Raw genomic sequence first — 19,569 nt, 5'->3', positions numbered from 1 at the left:
CCCATTTTCAGATTTGTACTTGATGTCTACATATCTATTATGAAATTGTCTATTTATGCTAATGATTGCCAATTTTATACCATTAGGCCTAATTCACACCATTCCAAGATCTATTTCAACTAAAACAAGGAGAGTGGAGATCTAATTTGTGCACACCACATTTGTAATGCCCCTCCAGGAACCCCAAAGGAATACCACAAAACTAGGCAACAAAGCGGGGGTGAAATAAATTTTTTTTTAGTATAAATCTTTAAGTGCATTAATTACTACATTGCACAATAATAACACAAGCGGAAGACTTACTCCAGAATTCCTAAAGGGTTACCAACGAAGATTAAAACTAAAAGTTAAATTAAACAATTATGATTAATCCAATTAATCCAACATTACTCAATTAACATACTAATCATATTCAATAACATATTACACCAATAAAAGATTGAAAGAATAACAATATACTTTCCTTTAAATTAAAGCATTTATGCATATCATAATGAAAGCTGATAAATAACATCCCACTCTTAGGATTACATTGACCATAAAAATACATGGCTTCCAAAATACATTTAAAGTTAACATCAATATCATTTACAAGGCTACATAAATTTAATGATACAATTGACCATATAGGTCTCATAAGAATAAAATCGAACATAAGCTATAACATTAGTCATGAACTAGAGGTACACTAGTGAAGCCAATCCTCTCATGAAGGTACGGACAAGAATATCCGATGGGAAGTGGTACTACCACCCAACCATGTGATCCCAAAATGGAATCACCCCACCGTGCTAGGAGATAGCAGAGGACCCTCAAGCAAGCATAAACAAGACAAGGATGATAGTACAAAATGACTCCACAATACTCCATGTGACTCAAACTCACAATACACTAGTGACCCTAAAGAGAGAGTGTCATCGCATGGCTTAAGATGGTTACCCTAGTTAGGTCTCCATAGGTCCCGACCCCCATCTTGGGTTATCCTGGTAACCTTTCCCGAACCCCCAGCTCCATCTAAGTCTCATGCGGACCCTACCAACCTTTCGTGAAGACAAGGTGGTAGGTTTGCCATTCCAGGCCTTCCCACTACATCTTGAGCCTATACAAGCAGTCAACCATGTGGGGGGTACAATATCTTAATTTGTATTACAACTACCCACCCCCTAATCATTTATTAGATTATCACTTATTAACTGACTTTTGAGGGATTATCCTGCCATCCACTTTGGGTGGGGCCCCCACTTGAAAGCCACTCGCTCAACAAACACTAACAAACATGGTCACTCTACGAGGACCCTATGGTGAAACAAAAAGCCATAACACCACTATCCAGATACAAGTGGCCAAAACAAGGACATACTAACCCCTGACCAACCATAAGGATCAAGCACTACATGGTTATGACAACAAGGTCACACTACATTACTTGGTCAAGGAATACCAAAATATGTCACAACAGGACAACTGACATAAACGAGGGATAACAACTAGTTAAACCCCCTTGCAAGAAAAGCTAAGATCACTAAGACCCAACACAGAAAATCTTTTAAAAGAAAAACAATCATGTATAAACTTGCAATTTTCATTGATCAAATTAAACAAATCATCATCATGAAACTACGAGAAAATCAAGTCATCATTGCACTGGTAGGGCAGCAAAGCCTGCTACCACAAATATGTGGTAGTAGCTCCGTCGGCTACCACATATTTGTGGTAGAAGCGTTGTTGCTAGGGTAGCGTGGCTAGGTAGAGCCTAGCTCCCCGCCACGCAACCCATACAAAAAATATAATTTTTTTTTTCAACATCTCTCTCTTTTTATAAATTAAATTAAATTTTATTCTAAAACCATTACCAGACAAACATATTTACTAGTAAAACATTTCATAAAAGCCAAAATCTCTGTGACAGAAGAGAGAGTGTAAAAACTCATTTTAAAAAAAAAATTTCTTCCATAAAGCCAAATTGGCTAAAAACCAAAGAGATTGACAAATCTCAATAAAATTTTTGGGCAAAATAACAATGGCGAAGATGAGAGAAAGAGGAAGTATTAAATCATTTTCTTCATTCATCTAATTTTTAAAACACCCAGGAAGAAATTATTTGGAAACTAAAATATACACATAAAATCAATTCCATCCATAAGACATAAATGGAGGAATTGATTTCAAGCTAAAATATAAACATGAAATAACCAAAGAAGGAGATTGGAGAAGCATTCTAAATTAATAATGAACTGAAATTTCCATTAAATCTCATAGCAACTACTCCAAAACAACTTAAACCATTTTACAAATATTTCACACAACACATAGGAGGAGAGGAAGAAATCAATTTTTTTCTTATGAAAATAAAAGCAGAGGCTATCCAACCTGTGAAGCTATCCAGGAAGCAATTTGTGGAAGAGCTTCAATCCTACAACCAGATTCTCAAACCAATTCCTTCTTCCAAAATGAATCCTCCCCTTCTCATGAACTCATGGGCATAAATACAAAAATATTTCAACCTAAACTTTTAGGTTGAAATTTTTTCCCCCAACCAATCAAAATAAAGCTATTAAACAAATAAGGAAATCTGATTTACTTTATTCTCATGAATTAATCTTTTTTTCTTCTTCTTTTAACCATTAAATACCAAAAGTCAAAAAGAAAGGTAGAGAGGAAAAAGCTTTATTGTTTATTTTTCTCATTTACCATTTCTAAGAGATTTTAACTTAACATGACATTTTTGGAATTTAAATAGAAAATAATATACTTACTAATTTGCCCAATATATCAATACTATTTAACACAATATATAATAAGCCATTTTAACATTCAATTCTAGCAAATTTATCTATTTAATTTAAATCAATTACTCAAGGCATATTTAAACACTAATTACGCCAACACAAAACTAGCATCATTCACTCAATTAAACAACCATTTAAATTATCGAAAGCATGCAAAACGAGGAATGATCAAAAGATGACTCACAAAGCAAAAATACTAACACACTATGACTCGCATACTGGTCAAACGAGAAAGACGACCGACTAACAAGACTCACATGAGTGTGATTGAGGGTCAAGTTAGGGTCCAAACACTATCTCCTCCACTCCCATCAGACAAATAAGGTATGCTCAGACCTGTGAAACCAGGTGGAGTCGATACCCCGTACCTACCCAGTACTTGTACCCGCAATGTCCTACATCAACGAACCACACATGCATATAGATGAATATATAATCAGACACGACACACACACCAATGAAGGAGAATCGTGACGTTCCCTATCTCACTGGAGTGAGTGAAGGAAAATCATCCCCTCGCATCCCATAAACTTGCAAACATGCAACATATAAATAACACATCACATATGTAAGGTAAAAGCGTCAGTCCATGACAATAATCCATAAAAATAGCATTAATCATAAGTACTGAAATACTGCAACAAAGCATACATCGGATATCTAGTAAAAGCATGAAATAACATCGCATAAAGTCTGAATCAATATACAATTATGTATCCATGGAATAGTTAATTGAAGTCAAACATAAGTCCAAAAAGAATCTGATCGGGGAGGGGTACTACACCATTACCATAGGTTCAAGGCTAAGCCTATGAATCTTTCTCCCCTTAATATGTTTTAGTTGTGAAAGGGTTTCATTCATAGTTCATATAATTAAACTAGTGAAACCCCATTTTCACATTCATCAAAACTCTAAGTCCTCAAATCTCATTTTATTACCTCAAAAAGAAGGATACGATACATCTAATGCTTCAACTAAAAAAACCTAGTTGTAGTTGTTGCAATATGGTACAATACATACATTTACTAATCTAAAGCTTTTAAAATAATTATTCCATTTAAAAAAAGAAAGATCTATGAGAAGGATCAAAGGGGAAGAGAACAAGATCAGAGTGTAAAATATCTCAAGAGAAACCTTAATAAACTATCAGCATCAACCTTTGATAGTAGTGGGTGATCCCACAATATTGGGTTATACTTTTTGGTACATCCTTCACACAAGCATGTTTTCATGATTGATCCTCATTATGTCTTAGCATGTCATGTTTTTCATCAACACTTGTGGGTCATATTCATAGAGCATGCATCATCATCAACATTATAAAATATTGAGGTGTAATATTGTAGATACAACATTTCACTTTAAAGATTTCCTTTCATTTTTCATTAAGGGTTAATTCGAAACTTGGGGTTTGACCTTGGAAAACCCTTATCAACCCAACAACATTTTTCCTCTCTTGTGTGTGTAGGTGACAAATCATAGAGAGAGTGAATACGAATCTAGAAAGAAGAGACTGAGAGACATAGAACCGAATTTGGAAGAAGTGAAAAGCCTAGGTCAAGGTCACCTAGCAACAACAACTGATACTTTTCGAGCAAAACTTTAGGGTGATTCTGAAACTATTTTTAATATCTACATTTGACACTTTTGGTCAACATCTCCTAGAAACATTAACTTGCATTTTCAAGCCTATATTTTTGACACAGGTTCTTCTCTATCTCCCATTTTCAAATTTGTACTTTATGTCTACATATCTATGATGAAATTGTCTATTTATGATAATCATTGGCAATTTTATATCATTAGGCCTAATTCACACCATTCCAAGATCAAATTCAACTAAAACAAGGAGATTGGAGATCCAATTTGTTCACACCCAATTACCATAGGTTCAAGGCTAAGCCTATGAAGTCTTGCTCCCCTCAATATGTTTTGGTTGGGAGTGGGTTTCATTCATAGTTCATATAGTTAAACTAGGGAACCCCCATTTTCACATTCATCAAAACTCTAAGCCCTCAAATCTCATTTTATTACCTCAAAAAAAAGGATATGACACATTTAATGCTTCAACTTAAAAACTCTACTTGTAGTTGTTGCAATATCGTACAATACTTACATTTAACAATCTAAAGATTTTAAAACATTTGTTCCATTTGAAAAAAATAGAGATTTATGAGAAGGATCAAAGAGAAATAGAACAAGATCAGAGTGTAAAATATCTCAAGGGAAACCTTAATAAACTCTCAACATCAACCTTTGATAGTAGTGAAAAGATATTAACCAGAGCATCATTGTAGAAATTATAAACTTATTTCACTCTATCTAATGAAGGAAAAAGATGTTATTCAGCTTGCAACTTTGCAACTTCAGGGAAATGCTTATGAATCATAGTATCATCGCATGATTACACAAGGACTTGATCAAGTAAGTACTTTTAAAGAGTTCAACCAAACAATTCTTGATAGATTTGAACTTAGAGATACAGAGGAATATTTCAAGGAATTATCCAAAATTAGGAAGAAAAACACAATCAATGAGAATGTTGATTATTCCAAAAGATTATATAATAGTTCTTGAAATATATTAAAAGAGAATCATCTAACTTTTCCTTATGGGGCATGAAGAACCCTTGGAGGATTTTATCAAATATTTTGCACTAAATATCATATTGTGATTAATCTAGATGATGATAAGGATGATAATGTCAATGATGGTAACAATGTTAGTGCAAATATTGGTTCTAATGATTCTGATGATATGAATGAGGTTATAAACATCAATAATGAGTTATCTTAAATATTTTCTAGAGCATTGACCTTAGCTCCTAGTGACAAAGAAAGTGATGCATCATTAGCACATAGGCCTTGTTTGGAACTGGTAGTAGCTCCATCTACCATACTCGATATTTCTCCTCTTGCATCTAGTCCATCTTCACTAAATTATGTTAAGAAAGACTGGGGACATGTTATTTTCTTGGCTAGCTTCATTCGTGGTGTGGATTCTATTTTGTGTGTTTTATTGTTTGCAATGTGCTTCCCTAGTGATGTGTTGCTTGATATGTCTTTGTGTTATGTGAGGTTCTCTTTGGATGATCCTTGTTACTTTGTTGGTGCAAGGTAATAAAGAGGTCAAATTTGTTGTGACATTCCTCTATTTGTATCTCAATTCTTCTATATGTCGTATCAATGTTAGTTTTTACATGTGTTATTGTTCGTAAATGTACCTTTGTGTTGTATACATGGAGACAATATGAGGCGTATAGATCTATTTTTGGTCTCTTCCTTGTTGACCCAAAAAGTCACTTGTTTGTTATCTTATGTGATCTTATTCCATTATGCTCGTAGTTCTACTACCTTTGGGGGATGAGATCAATTTAAAGCAATTATATTTGATATATACATGATTATCATATGCACATATTGACCCTAGAGTTAGTGGATCCCTTATGTCCTTTTTTTTCATGTGATCTTTTCCCCTTGATTTTGTCCTTGTTTGGGGGCATATCATAGTGTAGATGTTCTTGTCTTTAGATGCATGCATGCTAACTTACAAAATTTGCTCTCAGTAAGGCATACACAATTGCTTTAATGTGGGGGCATACACTCCACTCTTCATTACACTTTATGCACACACCACAAATCAATTTTTTAAGCCATTTTTTTCACGCTACTTAGCAAACTATGCCTTTTTCTTTGTAATCTTCTTCTGGCAGATTTCCTTGGATACAATACTTTCCTTGGTTAACATTTTGCATCGTTTCTTTGGTGGATTTCCTTTGATACAATGCTTTCCTTGGTTATCCTTGAGGTGAATTGACTAGCATAACATAACACACTAGACTATTTTAGTTCTCCTTTGTACCATTTTCTTTCTCTACATGACTCATAGGCTAGTATGGTCATACTTTTTCTCTCTCTTCATGTGTTTCTCCTTTTGTCCTGGTTTTAGATCGACGAGGTCCTAAATAAGTTTGGGGGCTTGGTGATCCTTGTCTCTTTTACCTTGATGAAAGTTTCTTATGTTTTGATCTACTTTACCACAGGTATGAATGCAGGTTCATACTCTCACTAAAGTGGGGGTTAAATGTAGCATCATTAATTGCATCCCTATGCAATTTCTTGCTCAGTTAGGCTCCATTTTAGTGTTCCTAGCCTTCTATATCTAACATGCTTGATTCAACCCCAATTTAGCATTTGTTTCTAGCATCTCCTTCTCATTTTGGAACTTAGCTCCCAATTTGAGGCTACATTGGGGGAGTCAGTCACCTAGGGTGCCTCGTTCTTTGATGTTTGGCCCCAAATTTAAATCATAGCATGCTCAACTACGTTGAGTACTAAGAAATCTTTTCCCATGTTTGGTTGCTCCTAGTTTTTCACCTTTAAATGCTTGGGAGAGGTATATAAGCAAGTTATCAGGTCTCTCATTTTGAGAGAGTTCTAATAATTTTGACAATATAGACATGAAAGGAAACAAAAAAAAGAGAATTTAATTCCAAGAGCAAGTGATCAAGCATCAAGGCATTGAGTGCTAGGAGTAATTGGTAGATCTATATGCACTTGTGATGGCCTCCATGATCTTCTCTTCCTAAGTTCAACTACATTCAAGACATCATAATATCTTCATGAGCATTTCAACATCAAAGAGGGTTTATGAAGGTATAAACATTTCATTTTCAATTCTAGCATCTACTATCTAGCAACATGATTTCAATTCAAGTTCAATTCAATTTAATTTCAAGGTTGATTTCAAAACTGGGGTTTGACCTAGGCAAACCCCTTTCTATCCAACATTTTTTCTCTTTTCTTTTATGCAAAACTAGGTGGTACACCTATGGAAATAGGTACAAACTAATCAAGTGGAGATCCATATTCTAAAACTTGTTAGAGCAGAAAGTGTCAGGAGCGGGTTGAGACAATGAACCAATCCTGGGAGTGGGTCGATATGGGTACCCTAGTCCCTCCATTTCTACCTCAAATTTGGACTAGAGGCCAGTTATAGTCTATTATACTATCTCCTCTTCTGAAATTGGTTGGCCAATTTACTGTCTTTCTATGCATGCCAAAAGCTATCAATTTTAGCCTCTTTGATCCTAGTTCATTTGATTCTCATTTATAATTACATAGTCATGTTCAAGTACCCCATATGTAGTGAAGGAGCATTGCATCCACTTTGTGCTTGAGCCTTCTTGAGCCTAATAGATCCTCCTTCTAAGGTAAGGTAGGGCATTGAAATACATTCCTTGTTTGCATGCGTAAACATGTGAATCCTATTTCCCCACCATTACACTAGCATTGACTTTGGGTTCCTTTCACAATCAACTTTTCTAACAAATTCATCAATGCACTTGACCAATCAATCAATTCTCTTAAAAGACCAATTAACTTATTTATCTGATCAATCGTCACCAATCACAAAGTTAGTTAAATCCTAATCAATTCCCCTAAACTAATCTCAACTATTTATCATTGCGCTAATCTTTTAATTTGAACTGTCAATCAATAGCATGACATCTATGAAGTCAAACCCGATTCTCATCCATCAATAATTAGTGTCTTCAAAGTTTTGTGTAGTCACACTAGCAAGTAAAGTGCTATGATTCTGAGAGACAACTTCATACAACACAAAAGTGAGAAAAACGATGTAGGCATCTTGCAAAGATACACCATGGGTTTACATTTTTACTGAATTATTTGTTTGTTGAGTTTATTTACATTCTTCCATTGATTAAGATTGATAATTTAGTAATTGATCTTGGGTTTGTGGTTGCTCATTTAGTCTCTTACTAGTTCACACACAAAAACACATGTATGACTTTATGCCAAATAAACTAGTACATGGTTTTTTTAATAAAACAAACATGTACATGTTCTTTACATATAAAAAAAATATATGGGTTTTTTTAGTTATAACCGAGTACACGATAAGGCCTGTAATTAGGCGTGGATGATAGGGTTGAGGTTTGGGAGCTTCATTTCCCCCTTTTTTATGTGTTTTCTTCTTCCAATCTGGTTTCTCAACTTCCTTGTCATTAAGTTTACATGCTATCAAGTGGGTATTTGTAAAATTACCACCATAATTTCACACATCTTTTTATATTTCTAACCATATTTTTGTTTAAATATTTGAACAACATTAACATATTAATTTTTACTTTATTTTACCAATGTTTTCATAATTCTCATAGACATGTATGTACCATTTTTTTTGTAACTTTTGACCTACTTGTCCAAATTTGAAATAAATTATATATTTTATTCTACACTTCATTCTTTACACTATAAAAAGGATATATATTTTTATTATTTTGGTACAAGTTATGTGACCTACACGAATAGTTATCTAATTTCCAAGATGCATTCACTTCAAAAATCATAAAAAAATAACAAAAAAATACACAACTTCTAGTACTCACTCTTACCAAAAGGTTTTCTAAAATACTAAATGGAACTATAACATTTTTGATCCACACACTAGATACTATGTTATGTTTTGCTTTTAAAAAATAGGAACACTTTTGTGTGCAGGAAGGATTTGACAATCTTGATATTATCTATTTTTGAAAAACTGTAGTAGCTTAAAAACTAGATTCAAAGTACTACAATTCTTCTTCTTTTGGTATCTTCAAATTTTGCGTGCATGAGTCTCAAATTGCTTCTCTAAGTTCACGTTTAGCTGATTTTTGAATAAAAATGACCACTTATACCCCCATTTTGTTCACCATCTTGGTGCACATACCCATAGCATTTCCAACATATTTTCACATAAGGGAATTGTGATTTCTCCAAATTGGAGAACTCATTAAGTCCTCTGAAACCTACAAAAAGAGAATGATAAGTCTCCAAGACCATGGATAAGATCACTTCCTAGCATTAGGTTTGTTCACAAGCCACTCCAAAACTATGAGGCCTCCATAGGAAACCCAAGATCAAAATACACATACAAATGATTTCAATGCTCATTTAATCCATATATAAGCTCCAATGCCAATGAATCTTCAGAATAATAGAATTTATAATAATATATACTCTTTTCCCCTATAATTTTACAATACAAACATTGAAATGTTATCAACCTTCACCACCCATCACCACAATAGGTCTTGAACCTATATTAACATAATCAAGAATCCTAAAGGAAATCTAGATATCCAAGAAGCGTAAATTATACACACAAGAAATAACCCATTATAATCAATATTTGGAGGATTTTGAGGGCCTACTTGTCAAGCCTCCAAGAAATTAATGAAGAGTTGGGGGTGCCTCTCCACAAGCCCCCAACCAAGATCCTCACACAAAATTGAGCATACAACTCCACCTTCCATCTTCCTTCACAAGCCAATATAAATAAATCACCTCCCCCCCCCCCCCGCACACACAAAAAAAAGAAAAAAAAGGAAAATGAAAATGAGAATCATTTCACCCTCCTTAAGTGGATGCTTCAAAGAAATGAAGTTTGAAACATCTTCAATGGGGATGTGACACTTGTCACCTTCCCATTCACTCTCCAATCACACTCCCACAAGTGCTCACATATGTCTCATATTTTGGAAGATGGGGAGTATACATGTACACACCCCAACAAACCTTACAAACATGGCTTACACATGTGTGAGCCCCTTGCAAGCTTTCCAAAGCTCTTAAATGAGCTTCAGGGAATGGGAATGGGAATGGGATGTGACAAGTATCAAACCCAATCCCTAAACCTCAATTTCACGAAACTTCATTAAAGCCATTTTTGAGATGTTCTAAGATTTTGGGTTGAAAAGGTAGCCACCCATAGGTACCCATCGAATGACTCTTAAAATAATAAAAACACATAAAATAAGTCACTTTTCAACCCTCCAAGAATCCCATAGTTACTTAATTTGGAAACAAAAGTAAAACCTCAATACAACCTCAAAATCCAATTTAGTGGCCTCCTTGACTCAACAAGCATTTAAAAATTATTTTCACATTACCAATAAAATACATCACATACAATACTATAGTCCCTCAAAATCGAGTATGGTCTTATTTTCATAGTTTGATTACATTGGATTCTCAAGAGACCTATGTTCCATTAGCCATGGAATAAACCTACATACATAATTTCATGCAATAATACATCCATGTAAATATCTATAGGTGAAGAAACATACTTTTAAAATGTACACAATCAATCATGTGATAATTGATAATTTCATCGAAAAAACTCATTAAGATCTTACCATAGCATTAATAATTCATTTTGAATTAAATTACCAAAATTTTAAATATAAAAATTGTTTAAGTCATTAAATCAGTGAAGGATTGGCATTAACTATCTTGTCATAGATAATCAAAGCATCTAATTGAAAATGTTCATGTCAATCACCTAGAAATTGAGATAACTAATTAACCTTTATTCAAACATCATTAAACATGATTAATATTATTCCACATATAAGGATTGTCATTTGTAATAAACTAAATTAATTTTATCTACATATCCTTGTTTGATCTAGTATACCATGAGTAATAAGTCACTCAGATCAAGGTTGATGAGTAATAAGTCACTTAGATCAAGGTTGAGATGAATCAATTACTCACCTACCCAAAAGAAAACTTAAGTCTGAAATGTTAGGGGCCCTCATAGGCTAACTCATTTATAGAATTTTTATTCTAAATTTGTATCATCCCTACCTTATGCTTGGGAGCACAGGGTTCAGGTAGGTTATGGATTTGACATACCTACATTTTGTGATTATATACATTTATGTAGCTTTGTTATTCAGAGAAAAATATTGGTGGACAAAAATTATGTCAAATCCATTCATGGTTTACTACTTGATAAAGAATATAAATTTAAAATGAAATCAATCACTCAATTATATGCATAATATTATTATTTTAAAATTTTAACATAATTTTTTGATAAGACTCAAAAGATATTGTAGTTATTATTGGTGTTTTAAAATGTTCTAATATTGTAATTATTAAATCAATATTTAATGATTGAAATAAATATTGTGTTTGAGTTATTAGAAGTTATAAGACATGATATTTTGTAACTTATAGTTAAAATTTATACTATCAACAAGTTATTAGATTAAATTATTAATTACATTTATAAAGAATTTAAATAATATCATTCAACTGATTTCAAAACAATGTCTTCCTTTCAACTAGAATCAATAATTTTATTGTTAAAATGTAAAAAAATACATTTAAACTAATGCACAAATAGAAACATTATCAACTTAAAAATATAAATTTATAAACTCACCTATCTTGTTGAATACTCGATTATTGACTATTAAATCATGTCAGTTACAAATAATTATAATTCCAAACAAAGTAAATCAATTCTAGAATCTAATTAAATAGGAGCGGATAAATATATCACACTATTAGATTATCACACCCACAATCAATCAATTATTAAAGACTCTGTTACATTATATAATAATATTTTTATCATTAAAAATTGTATGCTTAACATTTAGGGTACTTAATTCTAACCTAAGCAATCCAACCACTACTTATATAATTTTGCTTCATTAGTAAAGAGAACAATTAAACTAAGAATATAATGCATTGAATACTTGATGAATTGTATTTTGATACTTCACTAATGCATGCTTAGCTTATTTGATCTTTATTTAATAGAAGCAATAGTATTTTTTTTTTGGTGGGTTGTAGAGCTTTTTTTTTAAATAACATATATGTGATAGAGTTGTTGATTAATTACAAAATATTAAATTATATTTTAATTATGTTATTGATTCACATACAATAAAAATGTGTTCTAGTAGTGATAGAAGAAAGATAATTTTAATATGAAGTGGCTCTAAGTTTTGACATTTTACCCTTGTGCTATTTAAGATCATCTTAGCCATCAAGGGTTTGAAGTAGGTTAAATATTTGAGTTATTCATCTTAGATTTTAAAAAATATTTTATTATTATAAAGATTTCATATGTAATTTAAAAAATGTGATCACTATTTTTTTCCAAAATAAAATTACACATTAGATATTAAAGTATTATTTTTCTTTAATATAATAAATATTAGAATGTCATACAAATTCACAAGAAGTAAAATTTACTTTTGAGTATAATAGTATAGAATATAACATTTTATCTAATGAATAACTATTGCGAAAAGAACCTAATATATACACATTTTCACAAAATACACTTTTATTAATTTTAAGTTAACTTAACTAGCTATAATATTTATTTTCAATAAAATTGATATATCTATTAACAACGAAAAAAATGACATTTTAATTATTATTTAAAATTTATAAATAAATATATGACACATTTAAATAAATCATCATCCACTATAAAAAAAATATATATACTTAAGAAATTATATTTCTCTAAAACAAATCTACCAAGATTTCTATAGATATATTATATTATAATTTTAATTAGATTAAATATATAAAAATATTATATTTAATATATAAATCTTAAATATTTAAAAAGTTAATAATATAAAAAATCTAAGTAATAATTACAAATAAGGCTTTTATCTTAGGTAGTGACCCAAGAAATTACCTTTTCAACTATACCTTTACCTTTTTGTGTTGCATACGTTAAGTAATAAATATGTCCATTTTCCATGTTCACCATTAAATACAACTATAACTATATATCCTTTGATACACAAGCAATTACAAAGACGAGGATAAACTAGCCTATTCTTATATATCACAAATCTGGTTACCTACACCATTGTAACAACTTTTAGGTGATGGAATGCCAACTTGACATCTATTAAAAGTTTTATTAAAATATAAATCCAAGGGAATACAACAAGATCAGAGCTTTATTATACTCAAATACAATATCTTCATTAACTATGAGATTCAAATCCACCAGCCTTGCATGTAGCAATTATGTGCTCCATTATGGGGATGCCCCTCAGGAGTTGCCATGCTATCAAGGTGTAAACCTGGATACCTATTGTTCATAAAACTAATATTTGTTATTTTTCTATTGCGTATTATGCAAATATTGATGCATATGATCAATGTGCCTATTATTTAGTGGTTTCTAAAGCTTCTAATCAAATTTCCACTAAGTAGTAATATTTTAACTATAAAATGCTTTATAAATAGTGATGGGCATGCTAAGGGGCATGGTTAAATTTCACCTACCCAATATGCAATGTGGGTCTGGAGTCTTGTTGAGTTGCATATATATTATTTGTCATGGATGAATCCCAAGTTCCATTACCATTAGGAGCTTCCTCCATACCACCAATTAAACTTTTTCTTTCAATATCTGAAATCTGTTAAAAAAATCATGTTTTAAGAATAAATAGTTTTACCAAATTACTACTATTTCAACTTAATTATCATTTATACATACCCTCCTTTGTAGATTTTTGTTTTCTTCTTGTAGCAAAGTCTCCTGTAAATTAAAAAAAACAAATTACAAATTGTTAAGTAATTCTAAAATATAAAATTATATTCTTAATATTTATGATATATATTCGTATACAATTGATTGAATTCTAATCAAACAAAGCATTATTATTAATTTGGATAAAATGTACCTTTTATCCTTTTACCTTTAGCTAACTAAAATCACTGTAGCTAGAAGGGAGTTGAACTTTTTTATAACTTAGAGTTATTCACCTTCAATTTTAAAAACATTTTTTTAATTAAAAATATTTGAAAATTATAAAAATATATTAATATTAATTTTCATTCACATGAGATAAAGACTAATATGCTTAAAACAAAAATTTATCTACAATACGATATTCTAAAATATGATAGCCTATCTAATGATGACATTTAGAAATAGATGCCTAATAAATAAACAACTCATCAAATAAGATTTTATTAATTATAAGGTGGATTAATTAATTCTAAAAAAATTTGTTCAACAAGATGATTCAATTATTTACAGTGGAGAAAATTCTATAAATTTAATTAATAATATAATTTAATAGTACTAAATATATAATAGTAATCATAAAATTATATATTTAGGTCTTTTTATCTTATGTTTTACAGTTATTTTGATTGGAGTGTCTTTTATAAAATAAAAAATATAAGAGTTATATTTGTATATGAAATTTAGTTTATTAGATTATTTTATCCTAATTCCAAAAAATGATCTGTGATTCCTAGATCTCCTATCCACCAGACTAGATTAGATCGATAGGTGTAATAGCATCATTTATGATAAGAACAATAATGTTGTTGATGATAAGAATAACACTAGCACTGAGAACAAGATAACCTTAATGATGTTAGTTTTCTAGGAGGATTGCATAGATTAGGATTATTGACATTTGGATGCATTGGTGTGAGGTTTATTTATAGTGTATATGGGATTTAACATAAGTGGATGAGATAGGAGTCCATTGAGGTTGGTGATTTTTTCGGACCGATAATAAGGGAAAACCAAGATATGATGAAGACAAAGAGGATGGGGGAATTGCTTCAATAGGATATGGGGGGATGCACATGTGAAGGAAGTATGAACATAGAGAATATCATAAGAAATATTTTTTTGTGACATGAGTAGATAAGACGGGGAATCGCAAGGGATATAGGATAGATATCTAAGGGACACTTCACATAGGAATAATATGCCCCATACTAGACGTATTCAATGGATATGTTGGTTAGTGTAAGAAAATATTCCAAATGGATGTAGGATGATAAGTCAAAGTTTACATGTGAAATGATAATTGGATGGCATGAGGTAGTGAAGGATATTGTAAGAGGGGGAATTGGTGGATAAAGTAAGGCTTGCATTTTTCTAAAGAATTCTTGAATGTGATATTCTAAAATTCAATTGTATACCATGTTAACTTTTTCACTAGCCATTTTGAGCTAGCACGATGCATATTTGTGAGGATTTGTATATTATGTTGTATCCAAGCGTATGTTAGCCTTGTTTCGACACTACAATTTTTTTTGTGTGTGTTAAAACAACGAGTACAATTCATGATGCTACATTTGTTATATGCTCACATTTTTGTTCATCCATACTTAGAATGTCATGAGCAGTTCAAACTATGTTGAAAGGCATATTTGGTTTAAGAAGAATCAACATTTGTCTCAATTTAGCCCTTGCGAGCAGCTATAATAATGCAGCAAAGTTTCATGAAAACCCACTTCACCGTTTGTGAAATTTTAATGCTTTTTTATTGACCTTTGTTCTAGAAAACATTTGAATCTTACCCTGAGGACATTGTCATAAAGAAACTATTTTTGGGTTATTCTCACCTCACTCTCCTTAATATTTGGTTAAAATTTCTGAACAGAATGGCTTTCTAGTCAAAAGCTACAAACATTTTCCTAAACTAGGCTATTAGATTTTAAATGGGAATATAACTAAAAATTTCTTAAATTCCACTTTTCCTTCCCTCCTTGTGCTCAATTGCTCAAAAAGGTTAATCTCTTAACCAATGTGTTCCATTGCTCGAATTGCTTAACCTCTTAACCATTTTGTTCGGTTGCTCAAGTTTATGAACTCCTTTAACCATCATGTTCTAATGCTCATTTTTCTTAGCTTCTTAACCTCCTTATGCTCTCTTGTCTTCAAAAGTTTTAGCTTTTCAACCAATATGGTTCCTTTTGTAAATTGACTTCAAGAACCTCCGTAACTACCTATTAAGAAAGATGCAAATACTCTGCCAGGCGTAATGCAATATTCAGTAGAGAATAATTTCAATTAACCAATATCTAATTGCACACAGTACATAGACTGCACACATATATCTATACATTCATATTCTTGTATGAAATGAATAGTTTGGAGAAGTCGAACAGTCATATGACCGTTAGGCTTCATATACCCAACAATAATTGCAGCGTAGGCAGGAATTGAGTTGGTGAAAAGACTTTAGAAACTTTCATAGAAAAAGTCATACATGTAAAACGTGGAACCAAAAACAAAGGATCTGAATTATTTGATTGAATCCCTCAAAGAAGCGTGACCTCACAGAATCTAACAATGGCACGTTGTATATAAAACGTATTTGTTAATCAAAGTTTTAAAAAACCTTCAAGTAGCCGCGGGTGGCATCATCCATCGAAGTATTGTGGAGAGTGATTTTTGAGGTACATACAAAATGTGGGACCATAGAAAACACACATGAACTGTTTGACTGAATGCTTCAAAGACATGCTATCTCATGGAATTACAGGATATGCGCAAAACAAATTTGTTGAAATGAATTTAGAAGAAGCCAAGTTTGACAGAATTTCCCAACTTCCTCCCATACTCGCGCTACAGTGAAACCTTATTCCAGAAATCTCAACTGTTTTACAAAGCCCTCGAAGAGATACCACTTCGTGGATCACAATAATTGCAGAAAATATACAGTTTGGATTTGTTGAAAAGGCTTCAGAAGTTCTTGAGCATATTGGCAGATGTAAATCTGAATTCCGCCACCTTTAATAGTGCCTTCAAAACCGACGTGAAATGGATTTATTTAATCAGCTGTTGAAACTCACATTCAAATATGAGTGCAGGCCGTGCACAAAGTCTATTTGTTGATAAGACTTTACAAACTTTTAATGAAATTCATGAGACAGGTGTATAGTCAAGTTCCATGACTTCTTCCAACATCCTCCCTATGTGTACCAAAGTTGTCGATTTTTGTCAGATATTATAGGTTGGAAATGCAAACGAGAAGCAAAGATAGAGCATGTGAGCTATTTGCCAAGCCGTATCAAAGAGATGGCATCAATGATTATAAACGAACTTGTTGAAAAGCCTTGAAGAATTTTTAAGCAATGCACTTGCCGGCTGCGACTACCGTGTGCATCTACATGCAAAACGTGAACTTATATACGAGGATTTGTACCAAATAGATTTGGTGAAAAGGCTTTTGAAACTTCCAAAGCCAAAGTAACTGGCAGGTTTAAAGTTTAACTTAAGTTATCAAAAATGCAGGGTAAAAATAGAGAGCTTTGAGACAGGGAATGGGCAATAGCCAGATCATAATGGAACAAAGTCTTTATCAATTGGTGGTCTATGTTTCGTAGCAGTTTTTACAAGGGGTCAATCTTAAATCACATACATTAAGCAACATATTAAATTTAAAGAATGTCAGTCAATTCTAAGCATTTAACATTATTAAGTCTAGAAATCAAAGCTTAATGTGTGAGATTTAAGTTGTCCATCTAAAAGATTGCCTCACACTGAAGTAACAGCTGTATGGATTTGTTTTCAGTCCACCCTTTATTAGGAATGTGCGCAAAATGTGATTGTTGGCATAATACCTTGAAAAGATGTCATCTCTTGGAATACAATGATCAAGGATACATATAGACTATGGGAATTGTTATAAGTACACTTGGCAAGATTGATGCAAAGGCTCGGCATCTGCTTCAACAAACAATAACTTGGCCTTGCTTTAAAATTATGCGTTTCAACTTACCTTGCTGGAAAAGTGACATCATTCATTCTAACTAAAAGTTAGAAAATACATTCTTTTTGCTGAATATATATTTCTGCATAAAATCTCTTTCTGCATAAAAACAACGAGGTAGTTTCTAATCCAAAATATAAAGTTAGTTACCGGATAGTTAGGTTGTGAAGCCTATAAATATAATGATATTTGTAATGTAAAGAAGACTTTTACAGAGGGGAAATTCTACATAAATTTTAAAAAAAAAATTGTTTAGGAATTTTTGGCTTGACATTTTGTACCCAAAGGGATAATAAGGAATGTATTTGGTTCATATGTCTAAATGTGTTACTGAGTTAAATTATTGATTTATCGCATGTTAAGTTGGTAATCTCTTTGTGTATTTATGGAATCCATTGGTTTTTGATTCAAATAATTGATGAAACACAATCATACCTTGATACCTTGGTCTGAATGCGATCAGATAACTTGTTTCCTTGTATGTTGAGATTCGTTATCTTTCTTTCATTATTGCATATCAAAACTTATCCTATGCTTAAACTCCCTTTGTAATCATTTTTCATTGTGAATTTGAATGGTATTTGAATGTCTAGAGTTGGGGTTTCCATAGTCATCTTTCCTTAGTGTTGTCTTTTCTCCATTATGTACTTTCAAGTTGAAAGGACACAAAAATCCTAAAAACCTCCATGTCATACAAGGGAGCTACTCCTCTCAAACACAGAGGAAGATTGTGGCTTTACCACAATCTTTCCAACTATTGACACAATTGTAATTGCTCTTTGAACATGGTCAATATTGAAGAATCAATTGCAGGGACAATTCCGTTTACTAACAAGGTATTAATTATGCCATTTGAAATCATGTTTCTGATTAAGGAAAAAATATATTTTGAGGGACCCCTAAACCCTAAGTACAAAGAGCTGCAAACAAATAATTTGAAATCATGTTGTATGTGCCCAAAGTATCCTTTATATATTATATTATTCATCTAAAAAATTGATGAATTATCCTCCATGACATTTAAAGAAGAATATTATACCTATTTTAATGTAACCCACATATAATTAAATTACCATATAGTTTTAAATATGAACATATTTCATTGTGTTATATGTTTGATTTGGTAGGTTATCATATGAGAACACCACATACAATTGAGTTATAGTTTACTTTTAGTTTTATTATTTTAATTACATACTCAAAATTATTATGATAATATTGTCGTTCTTGATCTTATCAAATATTGGCAAGTTTGAGTTATACCAATATATCCTTGTTAATGTCTAGTTTCATATTATTTATACCTGATAAGAGTGGAAGGGTACATTATAACTAGTTTTAACATAGAAACTATTCAAATGATTTATCATTAGGTATAAGGGAGAGAAAAACAATGTATAAGTGTTATG

At 31.8% G+C, this 19,569-nt stretch overlaps 1 protein-coding gene across 1 annotated transcript in view; it reads right to left on the bottom strand.

Moving 5' to 3' along the window:
* Positions 1 to 13,231: 13,231 nt before the first annotated feature.
* The window catches only part of LOC131029813 (truncated transcription factor CAULIFLOWER A), a 150,859-nt gene continuing 144,521 nt past the window's right edge, over positions 13,232 to 19,569 (bottom strand). Inside the window, exons 6-8 of the mRNA XM_057960471.1 lie at positions 14,131 to 14,172; positions 13,917 to 14,050; positions 13,232 to 13,719 (exon numbers count right to left, since the gene is read on the bottom strand). Coding sequence (XP_057816454.1) covers positions 13,626 to 13,719; positions 13,917 to 14,050; positions 14,131 to 14,172 — 270 coding nt within the window. The 3' untranslated portion in view covers positions 13,232 to 13,625. The remainder of the gene's footprint in view (positions 13,720 to 13,916; positions 14,051 to 14,130; positions 14,173 to 19,569) is intronic.

The sequence above is a fragment of the Cryptomeria japonica genome, chromosome 9 (assembly GCF_030272615.1).
Source record: "Cryptomeria japonica chromosome 9, Sugi_1.0, whole genome shotgun sequence".
NCBI lineage: Eukaryota > Viridiplantae > Streptophyta > Pinopsida > Cupressales > Cupressaceae > Cryptomeria > Cryptomeria japonica.
This window is presented reverse-complemented; position numbering and strand designations above follow the sequence as displayed.